This window comes from Macaca nemestrina, chromosome 13 (genome assembly GCF_043159975.1).
Source record: "Macaca nemestrina isolate mMacNem1 chromosome 13, mMacNem.hap1, whole genome shotgun sequence".
NCBI classification, from domain to species: Eukaryota; Metazoa; Chordata; class Mammalia; order Primates; family Cercopithecidae; genus Macaca; species Macaca nemestrina.
This window is the reverse complement of record NC_092137.1, coordinates 61243075-61256455: the sequence shown is the minus strand read 5'-3', so window position 1 is coordinate 61256455 and position 13381 is coordinate 61243075. Positions and strand designations below refer to the sequence as shown.

The 13381-nt window shown below is 41.2% G+C and overlaps 2 protein-coding genes across 9 annotated transcripts in view; one reads left to right on the top strand and one right to left on the bottom strand.

The window, feature by feature from the left end:
- Positions 1–7418, bottom strand: part of LOC105465098 (peroxisomal biogenesis factor 13) — a 34462-nt gene extending 27044 nt beyond the window's left edge. Inside the window, exon 1 of the mRNA XM_011713323.2 lies at positions 7264–7418. Coding sequence (XP_011711625.1) covers positions 7264–7355 — 92 coding nt within the window. The 5' untranslated portion in view covers positions 7356–7418. The remainder of the gene's footprint in view (positions 1–7263) is intronic.
- The window catches only part of LOC105465099 (pseudouridine synthase 10), an 86005-nt gene continuing 79476 nt past the window's right edge, over positions 6853–13381 (top strand). For 2 of the 8 annotated variants that reach the window (XM_011713326.3, XM_024787780.2), the window contains exons 1-2: positions 7881–7964; positions 11687–11827. In XM_011713326.3, coding sequence (XP_011711628.2) covers positions 11702–11827 — 126 coding nt within the window. In that variant the 5' untranslated portion in view covers positions 7881–7964; positions 11687–11701. The other 6 variants (XM_011713328.2, XM_011713330.3, XM_011713331.3 and 3 more) reach the window with 6 other exon arrangements.

Sequence of the window (13381 nt, the reverse complement as noted above, 5' to 3'; positions counted from 1 at the left end):
CAGCTACTTGGGATGCTGAGGCAGGAAAATTGCTTGAACCTGAGTGGCAGAGATTGCAGTGAGCTGAGATCACGCTACTGCACTCCAGCTTGGTCAACAGAGTGAGACTGTCTCAGAAAAAAAAAAAAGAAACTTCAGATAATACAAAGAGCTCCAAAGGGGATCCAGATAACAGAGTTATTATAGAGTTATTAGGCAGAGACTTTAAACAACTATGCTGAATATATTCAAATAAAAAAGGCAAGATTGGGATTTTCCAGAAGAAAATAGAAACTATAATATAAAGCAGGACCAAATGAAGATTCTACAACTAAAAACAAAACAAAACAAAACAAAACCGGAAACTATGAACTCAATGACTGGTTTAATACCAGATTAGACACAGTGAAAGAAAAATATCAGTGAACTAGGAAACAGATGGGAAGAAAATACCCAGAATGAAGCATAAGAAACAGAACGATAAATACAGAAAAGAGAGTAAGATACAGAGAGTATAGTAACACATGGGGTATATATGCAAGTTGAGTTAAAGGAGTAAAGTGACAATAGATAAAAACCATATTTAAAGAAATAATGGCTTAAAGTTTTCTGGAATTAATGAGAGGCATCAAAGTCAGATTCAAGTATCTCTATGAATTCCACCAGAATAATACAAAGAAAACCACACTGAGGCCTAACAAAGCAAATTGTTGAACACTAAAACAGAGAAATTGAAAGCAGCCAGACATGGGGTGGGGTAAGGTTCTTTTTAAAGGATCAAAGAATAAGACAAGGAGTGGTGGCTCATGCCTGTAAGCCCAGAACTTTGGGAGACCTAGGTGGGAAGATCAGTTGAGCCCAGGAGTTCAAGATGGGCCTTGGCAATATGGCAAAAACCCGTCTCCACAAAAAATACAAAAATTAGCTGGGCATTGTGGCATGTGCCTGTGGTCCTAGCCACTCGGGAGGCTGAGGTGGGAGGACTGCTTGAGCCCTGGGAGGCGGAAGCTGCAGTGAGGTATGACTGTGTCACCGCACTCCAGCCTGGTGACAGAGTGAAACTTATTTCAAGACAAACAAACAAAACAAAAGACAGAGATGGCCAAAAAGTCAGAGAGCTGACAAAAGAAAAAAAAAAAAAAAAAAGGAAGTCAGGAAAAACTTAAGTCCCTTGATGACAATGTTGAGAAGGCAGATCTCTAGACTTCTTGCTAACTAAACAATACATGTCTTTATAGTCCAAATCACAGTAAGTCAGATACTGTTACTTATAGCAGACACTATTCCTGATATAATGCTTAACAGAAGAAGAGATAGTAAAGACTAGTGTTCAAACAAAACTTAAAATAATATTTAAAGGTATAATTGGTGAGAATTTTCCTGAATTAAAAAAATACATGAATCCTCAGACTGAATATGGTGGGCCGAGCAGGAAGGAAAAAAAATAAATGTGTGTGTGTGTGTGTGTGTGTGTGTGTGTCTGTATATTCATACCTGGATACAATATAATAAAGCTAGAGGACCAAACATATCAAGGCTACTAAGGAGAAGGCAGTCTGCCTACAAAGAAATGAATTAGGCCAGGTAAGGTGGCTCACGCCTGTAATCCCAGCATTTTGGGAGGCTGAGGTGAGTGGATTGCTTGAGCCCTGGAGTTTGAGACCAGCCTGGGCAACATGGCAAAACCCCATCTCTACTAAAAATATAAAAATTAGTTGGGCATGGTGGTATGCCCCTGTAGTCCCAGCTACTCAGGAGGCTGAGGCAAGAGGACTACTTAATCCCAGGATGTAGAAGCTGCAGTGAGCCATGATTTCACCACTGCACTGCAGCCTGGGTGGCAGAGTGAGATACTTTCAGGGAAAAAAAAAAAAAAATAGACTCAACAGAAAAATTTCTCTAGCTATAAAACTTTGATACAAAACCAGAATAGTACAAAGAAAGAAAACTTCAATTTTACCTAGGAAAATGTATGCAACAGTCTTACAATATTAGAATAGAATTCTTTTTCTTTTTGGAGACAGGGTTTTGCTATGTCACCCAGGCTGGAGTGCAGCAGTATGATGACAGCTCACTGCAGCCTTGAACTCCTGGACTCAAAGGGATCCTCCCACCTCAGCCTCCCTAGTAGCTAGGACTACAGAGGCATGCCACTACACCTGGTCAATTTAAAAATTTTTTATAGAGATAAGAGTCTTCCTATGTTGTTCAGGCTGGTCTCGAACTTCCGGCCTCAAGCAATCCTCCTGCCCTGGCCTTCCAAAGTGCTGGGATTACAGATGTGAACCACTCCACCTGGCCTAGAATAGAATTTGGAATACATATCAGAAAAAATCATGACTAATCAGAGTTCATTGAGAAATGCAAGGATGGTTCAACGATAGAAGGTTAATTGATACAATAAACCACATTTTCTCTAATCTTGTCTTCTCATTTTATTTCGTCAATTTGATCTTCAATTACTGATATCCTTTTTTCCACTTGATTGAATCAGCTGTTGAAGCTTGTGCGTGCATCACGAAGTTCTCGTGCCATGGTTTTCAGCTCCATCAGGTCATTTAAAATCTTCTCTACACTGTTTATTCTAGTTAGCCATTCGTCTAACCTTTTTTCAAGGTTTTTAGCTTCCTTGCAATGGGTTAGCTCAGAGAAGTTTGTTATTGCTGACCTTCTGCAGCCTACTTCGACAAACTCATCAAAGTCATTCTCTGTCTAGCTTTGTTCTGTTGCTGGCAAGGAGCTGCAATTCTTTGGAGGAGATGAGGTGCTCTGATTTTTAGAATTTTCAGCTTTTCTGCTGTGGTTTCTCCCCATCTTTGTGGCTTTTATCTACCTTTGCTCTTTGATGTTGGTAATCTACAGATGGCGTTTTGGTGTGGATGTCCTTTTTGTTGATGTTGAAGCTATTCCTTTCTGTTTGTTAGTTTTCCTTCTAACAGTCACGTCCCTCAGCTGCAGGTCTGTTGAAGTTTGCTGGAGGTCCACTCCAGACCCTGTTTGCCTGGGAATCACCAGCAGAGGATGTAGAACAGCAAATATTGCTGCCTGATCCTTCCTCTGGAAGCTTTGTCCCAAAGGGGCACCTGCCTGTTTGAGGTGTCTTTCGGTCCCTACTGGGAGATGTTTCCCAGTCAGGGGGTCAGGGACCCACTTTGAGGAGGCAGTCTGTCCGTTCTCAGAGCTCAAACACCGTGCTGGGAGAACCACTGCTCTCTTCAGAGCTGTCAAACAGGGACGTTTTAAGTCTGCAGAAGTTTCTGCTGCCTTTTGTTCAGCTATGCCCTGCCCACAGAGGTGGAGTCTATAGAGGCAGTAGGCCTTCCGGAACTGCAGTGGGCTCCTCCCAGTTCGAGCTTTCCTGCTGCTCTGTTTACCTACTCAACCCTCAGTAATGGCAGACGCCCCTCCCCCTGCCAGGCTGCTGCCTCACAGATTGATCTCAGACTGCTGTGCTAGCACTGAGTAAGGCTCCGTGAGCATGGGACCCACCGAGCCAGGCATGGGAGAGAATCTCCTGGTCTGCTGGTTGCTAAGAATGTGGGAAAAGCCCAGTATTTGGGCGGAAGTGTCCCGTTTTTCCAGGTACAGTCTGTCATGGTGTCCTTTGCTTAGGAAAGGGAAATCCCCTGACCCCTTGCGCTTCCTGAATGAGGTGACGTCCTGCCTTGCTTCGGCTCACCCTCCATGGAGTGCGCCCAGTGTCCAACCAGTTCCAATGAGATAAATCAGGTACCTCAGATGGAAATGCAGAAATCACCTGTCCTCTGCATCAATCACGCTGGGAGCTGCAGACCAGAGCTGTTCCTATTCCCACATTTTCATATTAAAGCAAAAATACACACAATGGTCTCAACAGATGCAGAAAAGCCATTCATAAAATTTAATATTTCTTCATGATAAAAATCTGAGCAAGGTAAGGGCCAGGCATAGTGGCTCACACCTGTAATCCCAGCGCTTTGGGAGGCCTAGGCAGGCAGATCACCTGAGTTCAGGAGTTCGAGACCAGCCTGGCCAACATAGTGAAACCCCATCTCTATTAAAAATACAAAAATTAGCTGGGCAGAGTGGCATGCACCTGTAGTCTCAACTGTCCGGGAGACTGAGGCAGGAGAATTGCTTGAACCCAGGAGGTAGAGGTTGCCATGAGCCAAGATTGCACCTCTGCACTCCAGCCTGGAAGACACAGTGAGACTCCATCTCAAACAAAAATAATAAAAATAAAATAAAATTTAAAAACTCTGAACAAGGTAGAGAGAGAGAATTTTGACAAGATATCTATCAAAAACAAAAAGCTAACTTCATAACAGTAAAACTTCAGAAGCACTCCAATGGAAGTCAGGACCAATATAAGGATGCTAGCTTATCTGTAAATTACATAACTGGCTATACAGAACTAAAGAGAATTTCAACCAAACCATCAGAACTAATTAAGAGTTTGAGATTATGCTGCATATAATATTTACATTAAAAAAATAGCATTCTGCCATACCAGTTAATAACCAACTGGAAAATGTAAAAAGAAAAAAGAAAGCCCATTTGCAACTACTACAGCAAAAATAATCTATGAATAAAAAATATGGGAAAAAATTTCATGGAGATAGTTTAAGTTTTTTTTTTTTGAGGCAGAGTCCCGCTCTGTCACCCAGGCTGGAGTGCAGTGGCGCGATCTCAGCTCACTGCAAGCTCCGCCTCCCAGGTTGCCGCCATTCTCCTGCCTTAGCCTCCTGAGTAGCTGGGACTACAGGTGCCCGCCACCGCGCCCGGCTAATTTTTTGTATTTTTAGTAGAGACGGGGTTTAACCGTGGTCTCGATCTCCTGCCCTTGTGATCCGCCCGCCTCGGCCTCCCAAAGTGCTGGGATTACAGGCATGAGTCACCGCGCCCGGCCAAGTTTTTTTTTTTTTGAGATGGGAGTCTTCCTCTGTTGCCCAGGCTGCTGTACAGTGGCATGATCTCAGCTCACTGCAAGCTCTGCTTTGTGGGTTCACGTCATTCTCCTGCCTCAGCCTCCTGAGTAGCTGGGACTACAGGTGCCCGCCACCACACCCAACTAATTTTTTTTTTGTATTTTTAGTAGAGACGGGGTTTCACCGTGTTAGCCAGGATGGTCTCGATCTCCTGACCTCGTGATCTGCTAGCCTCAGCCTCCCAAAGTGGATAATTATAAGATATTTAAGGCAAAAAGATTATCAAAATTCTCACCAATTGTAGCTTATACAACATTCATGGAATAAAAACTTACTTGATCCATAAATTCAGCTCAGTTCCAATAAAAATCCCAGTAAGTCTTTTTATAAAGGACTAAGTGTAACAAGGGCAATTACAAAGAACAGCAATGTGTGGAAACTCTTGACATACTACATATCAAAACTTATAAAATTCTGTATTAAGATAGTGTGGTGCTAGTAGAAAGTCAGAAAGTGCCCAAAACAGAACTACATATTTAGGAAAACTTGGTATGATATAGATGGCATTATAAACTGAGAATAGACTACTCAATAAATGGTGCTGAGACAATTAGTTACCTATATGGAAAAAAAATTAGATTCCCTACTTCACATTGATTTTTATACAAAGTTAGTTCCATGTGGATTAAATATATAAATGGGAAAACCAGAAGATTTAAAAGAAAACATACAGAAGAACCGTCCTGATCTAGGTAGACAGGATTTCTTGACCAAGACAAAAAGCACAAACAATAAAATACGACAGTTTTGGCAATATTAAAATCAAAAACATCTGTACAAAAAATTGAACATAAAGAAGAGAAGCCACACAGAGAAAGATATTAGCAAAATGTAGTAACAAAAAAGGATTAGTATTAACAATACTCTTACAAATTGATAAGCAAAGATAAAGCCAATAGAAAATTGGGCAACAGAAAAAACAAAAACAGATATAAAAAATAATAAACATTAACATGTAACTATATATAACATATATATTACTGTTACATTGTTAAGTTTTAGATATAAAATGCATATAAATAGCACAAACCTAAGTACTAACGTTAAAAAACATTACTGGGTATGCGAAACACCAAATAAGGACTACTACAAAGAAGAATGGGAGACTTTAACTTTTATTTTTAAAAATGCGACATAAATTTGGCAAATGTTAACATTTTTTAAAGTTGGACAGTGAATAAACAGGTATTCTTACTCTCTGCTAGTCTCTGTGTTTAAAATATTTCATGATAAAGTGAGCAAATGGTTAATTTTACATAAAAAGAACTTTAACAGATGCAAAAAATAAAACCTCTTCTCATTCGACAAGCAGTCTAAATGGGGAAAAAAGAACCGAATCATAAAAAAGGTAGCAGATAATGTCACCGTGGCTTACCAGCCTAATTAAAGCTTATTACTTGTTATGTATATATCCTTATTAAACTAAGTAGTTACCGTGTTAAAGCATTTTAGTGTTTAAATAAAAGATTTCAGAACACAGCAGAAATACATTCCAATATGTTGGGGTTTTTACGCTTACGAAAATCTACAATAGTAGTTGATTTGACATTTGAATCACACCTATCTGAATTAAGATGTCCAGTACTACCAAAAAAAAGCCACACGAGGCCATGAAACACTCCCAACTCTGCATGTTTTAGCCTTTTCAAAGTCCTAGAAACCAACTGATACTGATTAAAAACCAAACAAAAAACTATAGCCCTCAGAAAAATACATCATTTTGCACACAAAGGCCATCCATAGGCCTCAGATCTAGAACTCCTGCTTTAATGTTGCTTCTCCAATCTCAAACTGAAACACTGGCTGAGTTACGCTGGAAAAGAAGGCAAAGCGTTCGGGGCCTGAGTTCTAGTTGCGTAAAACCTTTCGGGCTTTCGGCAACTTCTCGAGAGGTTAACACCTTTAACGAGACTTTGTTCCCTACCGATGCCGTGGCTGGACAAATGCCTCTGTCAACTGCTACAGACCCAAAGTCTATGCTCTAAAGATAGTGAAGCCGTTCTGTCAAAGTGAAAACAGAAGGGGTAGGTAGGAAGCCGCCCCGCTTTCTTTCAAGCACAGAGACCCAGAGAGACGCCCAGGAGCTCCCGAAAAAAACGTTGGTGCTTAAGAGTTGCCGGGGGTCAGAAACAGCTGTGAGACACTGAAAAATCCCCACTGGTAAGCGCCCCAACTCCACCTCGACTCCTACCCGCAAGGTTGGGGACTGGTTAAAAGGGGGGGAGGGAATACCTCCCCCAACAACCGCTTCAACCGCCTTCGGCCAAGTCCCCGCTCGGGCCCACCAACCTCACAGCCTGAAGAATCCCACACTCACTGGAAAGTGGGGCCGGGTCCTGGTCCCGGTCCGGCTCCCGGAATTCGGCGGGTCTCCCAGGGTTTCGGGGGAGGTGGCGGCTGGGACGCCATCTCCTCCGCCTCCGCTCGGCTCCCGCTCCTAGCCCGGACTGTCCAGGCCAGCGTAGACCAGCACCTCGAGCGCAAGGCACAACGGGAAGAACACCGAGCCGTCCACCCCTCCCACCCTGGCAGTCAGAACAAGGCTTGAGTTACTTCGCCAGCTGAATCCATACAGCGAGAGGATGCTACTAATTTGTAGGAAGAAACACGTTCTTTGTATTTGCCCCAGAAAGAGCTCCTGTTCTAAATCTCAGGGTAAAGGCTCATCGATATTTCTGGCAACGGCTACGACTCCCTAGACGTCAGAGTCCGACAGAGGCTTTTCTGGGAGTGGACCAGTAAGGCTGGGAGTAAAGCCCCACGCACTCCTACAGTCGCGGGGGCGGTGGGGTGAGGTGGCAAAGTAGGCGATTTGACGGATTTCCCTACAAACAAGAAGGGAGAAGCTCACTTAGTCCTAGCGAGAACGAGCTGGTACTTTCGTTTAAAGCTCACGTTTCCTCGGGGAACAGAATTGCTAGACGCAATAGGTGCGTTGTCTTTAGTCTTCCCCGTTCCCTTCGAGGGCCGGAAGGGGTTAAATCTCAGGCTCCGGCGTCTGGGGAGAAGGTGAGGCGGGTACGTATGAGGTGAAGGAGTGCAGACTGGGTGCAGAAGAGGTGTGGCGAGAGAGAGAGGTCATTTCTCTCCTGCCGGAGCGGCTTTGTTAGCAAAGAGGGGTGAGTGGGAAGTTTGTTGCACCTGACCGAAGGGGGAAGGGCTTGCTTGGCCAAAACTGAGGCTTGAGGTTAGATCTCGGGATGAACTTTTCAAGAGTCCACAGTAGATTCCATAGCTGAATGTTTCAGAAGCCCAGTGAAGTGTGATCACCTTTTTCCCCGTAAATCCACACCCCCAGCCCCACGCCGCGGTACGAATGACACCCTTCGGTAGGGAAAGGAGTTTAAAAGATCTTAGGATATGAGACTCAGGCAGTTTTTTCTCACACCCTGCTCCTTTCCTCGTTTTCGATGACTAGTTTTTGTAATCGTCCAGGAGGTGAAAATAAAGTCCTTCCTCTCCTCCAGTAAGCCAGAGACTGGGCTAGTTATCCTTGGTCTGGGGAGGAGGGATTCAGTCCTCCTAGGGAGCCTGACACGTGAAAGGCGGCTGTGTAGCAACTTGTTAGCGTTGTTTCTATAAAACAAACACGTAAACGAAAAGCAAACATCTTGAGGGTAACCAACACTGGAAAACTTACATTATGGGATGCCTTTTTCAGGGCTTGCTTTCAAACATAATCTAATATGGACAACCGATTTCTGATGTCTTATGAAATCCTGACATTTCATTACCTCACGATGAAACAATCAAATTTAAGGCGTAACGTGTTTTCTCCTTTTAATGTTGATAGATTGTTGGTAGGTGAAATTGAGAAGTTGATAGATTGTTAGGAGGTGAAAATGATGTTGAGAGGTTTGTAAATTCATAGCTCGTTTATTAACACACATTCAAAAGAGGTCTTTTTGTTTGGGGTCTATTTTTAGACCTCTTCAAATTACTCAGGACTGGAAGTTTTGTAATTCTCATCAATCAGGTTTGGGAACTTCTCAGAGCCAGGAGTTTGTAATGTGTCGTTTATTCGCTTTGCATGATACCTTTGTTCTTGTGAATTTATTGGAGAAATAAACATGGTCTTATAGCCATGGAAAATAAAATAAATTTTAATATAGCTATTTAAGTTTCTAGGGAAATCATTAAGTGTCCTTTTAAAGTGCTTATTGATTTGTTTATTGGAAGAGGGTGTATTTGTGTTTCTTTTTGAGTTAAATGTTACTTCTGAATTAAGTAAAATTCTTAAGCTAAACTAATGGAGAAAAAATAACTTAGAATAACCGGTGAAACAGAAACAGTTTCTCTGTGTATGTAGTCAGAGATGCACTGTAAATGCTTATATTCAGCCCCTCACAGCATCCAATCTTTTCTCTGCATCAAACTAGATTAAATGGACTGGGAAAAGGGATACAGATCACTAGTAAATAATAATGACTTGACCTTGACCACACAGATTTTATTTATTTATTTATTTATTTATTTATTTATTTATTTATTTATTTTGAGATGGAGTCTCGGTCTTTCGCCCAGGCTGGAGTACAGTGGTGCGATCTTGGCTCACTGCAACCTCTGCCTCCTGGGTTCAGGCGATTCTCCTGCCTCAGCCTCTGGAGTAGCTGGGACTACAAGCACGTGCCACCATGCCTGGCTAATTTTTTGTATTTTTAGTAGAGATGGCATTTCATCGTGTTAACCAGGATGGTCTTGATCTCCGGACCTTATGATCTGCCTGCCATGGCCTCCCAAAGTGCTGGGCTTACTGCAACCTCCACCTACTGGGTTCAAGCGATTCTCCTGCCTCAACCTCCCGAGTAGCAGGGATTAAAGGCACGTACCACCACACCTGGCTAATTTTTGTATTTTAATAAAGATGGAGTTTCACCATGTTGGCCAGGCTGGTCTTGAACTCCAAACCTCAAGTGATATGCCTGCCTTGGCCTCCCAAAGTGCTAGGATTACAGGTGTGAGCCACTGGGCCTGGCCAGATCTTCATTGTTTAGAGGTTATTTTCCACATATTCTGTCCTCTTTCTTGAAAATACCATGGAGCCCAAATTCACTTAGGCAACCCTAAATACATGTTTCTCAATTCTGGTGTCTCAAAGTTGTCACCTAGTCAGCTTGTATGGTGCGTCCATACAAGCCTGATTTTTTTCTCCCTGCTGACTCACATATTCACCTGAATTAGAATTCAGCCAGATGCAATCTGTTTTTAGTCGTCCTGGCTGCCGAACTGATTTTTATGGTGAAGAGTTCTATGTAACTATATACCTGTCTTCCTCATTATTTTGTGCAAGAATCTTGATAAGTGGCCCCAAACATTTAGCAACTTGCAAGTAAGTAGTAAGTTTTAGAGGTGTGGAAAACACAGACTAGAAGAATCACATCTTTATACTAAGCTGTTGGGAAGAGCTTCACCCTTCCACAAATTTTAAGCAAGTTCATTTGAATTATGAAACGGCACAAATTAAAAGATGCCACTGTGTTTCTATGACCACAGTTATAGCATGCCACAAGATTGCCATGCAATGATTATTTTCTAAAATATTGGTAGTTGATCATTTTAAGGTAATATGGACTGTTTCACTAATTAGAAGATCTAGTTTTGCTGAACAAATTAGGTTGTTTGAATTTTTAGTACCCCTCCTTCCTGGTAACAGGAGACAGATTTGCCCTCATTCTCTATATAGTATTTTTTTTGTGAGTTTATTTAAATTGCAAAAATTGGCAACTTAAGCAAACCGTTGCTCTCAAATACTATGTACTTAATTCGTTTTTGTTGGAGGTTTTTTGTTGTTGTTGTTTGTTTGTTTGTTTGAGATGGAGTTTCACTGTCATTGCCCAGGCTGGAGTGAAGTGGCACAATCTTGGCTCGTTGCAACCTCCGCCTCCCAGGGTTCAAGTGATTCTCTTGTCTCAGCCTCCTGAGTAGCTGAAAGTACAGGCACACGCCAACACACCTGGCTAATAGTTTTTGTATTTGTAGTAGAGATGGGGCTTCACCATGTTGGCCAGGCTGGTCTCAAACTCCTGACCTCAGAAGATCCACTCACCTCGGCCTCCCAAAGTGCTGGGATTACAGGCATGAGCTACTGCACCTGACCAAATTTGAGTAATATTTTTAGATTTTATGACTGGCTTTGGGGAAAGGGAGTTCTGGTTTCTATGACTCACCTTGAGGAAGAGGGACAGTAGTTTTTCTATGGCTAGTCTGGGGAAGAATGAGACTGAGAGACAGGAGGGCAGAAGGTCAGAGAAAAAGTTTTGCTTCTGAGGCTGCTGCTGAGGCCTTCATTTTGGGGTATGGCTTTCTAAGCCCCACCACCAGCAAACTCATTTTTAATTTCTTATAGGAAAAGTTTAATGAATTAACTTTGTACAATACTGAATGGTACAAAACAAAGAGAAAAATTTCACCCTGTACCTCTGTTTTCATTACCCTCTTCAGAAGCAACCATTCTTGATTATTTTTATTTCTTTTGATCAACTTAGTTATATTGATATATTTTATCATAATCCAGAATGCTAAACTAAATTTCTTAACAATTAGAAACCTTTACTGGATCCATTTTATAAACTTCCTTCAAGTTTGTATTTTATAATATGTGTATAATGAAAGGGGCTTGGTTAGAGAGTACACAATAGTGCTTTTCAAATGAAAGCTAGTTTTTATCCCTAAACATGATGACTTGTCTGTGACAGTAAAATGCAGAAGCTGATCATTAGTTTTACTTTTTTTCTTTCTAGTTATAATTATTCAGTATGTTCCCACTGACTGAGGAAAACAAGCATGTGGCCCAGTTGTTGCTCAGTACTGGTACTTGTCCAAGATGTATCTTCAGATTCTGTGGTGTGGATTTTCATGCACCTTACAAACTTCCATACAAGGTATTTTCTTCTTTTTTTTTCAAGTTAAGAGAAGGTTCTCTATATTTTACAATGAATGCCTGTACTTTTGAGAGCAGGTATATATTCATAACTCTTTTTAAAATTAAAAATCTATGATAAAATGAGTGATAGTCTTAATTTTGGAATAGTCTCAGAAATGTAAGTTCCTTCTTAAGTGATTGTATCTAGGTATCTAACATTTAGTGTAATGGGATCTTTGTGGAGGAACTCCCTGGTGCATTTAACGTTTGTGTAGATGTTTCCTAAAGGATATCTAAACACAATATCACAAAATATTGCTTCCTCCCAGGAGGGGCTAATATTCCTTACATGTCCTACTAAGTGGAAGCATTGTGGGTATGGTTGCCTTTTTCTGTTTTTTCCGATTTTCTATATTACTAGTGGTATTTATAAATAGGTATTTGGAGTCCTTTAGAAATAAATGCTTATCATAATCATTATTACTGTTATTAATGACAAAAGTAATATACAGAGATCTTTGACATTTATGGTGATATACAGAGAGCTTTGACGTTTAATATAATACTTTTTGCATAAGATGTGTAACATTTATGAAATGTTTGATTCTAAAAATGATACTCTTTTTAGAGGCAAATAGTAATAATACATATGTAAATATATACTTTATAGACAGTATGTATACAACATATACACACACAGTTTCTTGTAATTTAAAAAATTGTCCAGGAGTTAGTAGTATCAGTTATTTTTAAAATGTTGTTGTTTCTATTATTTTGGCAATAATAATACATAATATTCAATTATCATTACTATATGTCAAGCTCTCATATAATTCTCATAAACTGATTAGGTAAGTACATACTATGATTGTCTCTATTTTCAGATGAAGAAACTGAGATACAGAGAGGTTAAGCAACCTGCCCAAAGTTACACAGCTATTAAGTGAGCAAGCTAGGATTTGAGCAGTCTGACTGAATTCAAAACCTAGGATTTGGAGCTAGAAGACATGGATTTGAATCCCAGTTCCACCACTTTGCAGCTTCAGTTTACTCCTCTGTAAATGGGAATGATGATAATACCCACCTCACAGGACTTTAAGGGATGATACCTAATAAAGTATGTGGAAACACTGGAAACACTTTGAAAACCAGAAATTGGCCGGGCGTGGTGGCTCACGCCTGTAATCCCAGCACTTTGGGAGGTCAAGGTGGATAAATCATGAGGTCAGGGGTTCAAGACCAGCCTGGCCAAGACGGTAAAACCCTGTCTCTACTAAAAATACAAAAATTAGCTGGGCGCCGTGGCAGATGCCTGTAATCCCAGCTACTTGGGAGGCTGAGGCAGGAGAATCGCTTGAACTTGGGGGTCGGGGGTGTGGAGGTTGCAGTGAGCCGAGATTGTGCCACTGCACTCTAGCCTGGGTGACTGTGAGACTCCGTCTGAAAATTAAGAAAACAAAAACAAAAAACAAACCAGAAATGGTACTTGTGCTATGATGATTTAAATATGTGTATATTCATTTATACACAATATGACTGTAAAGTAATAAGACTGGTTTTGTGTAACCCTGCT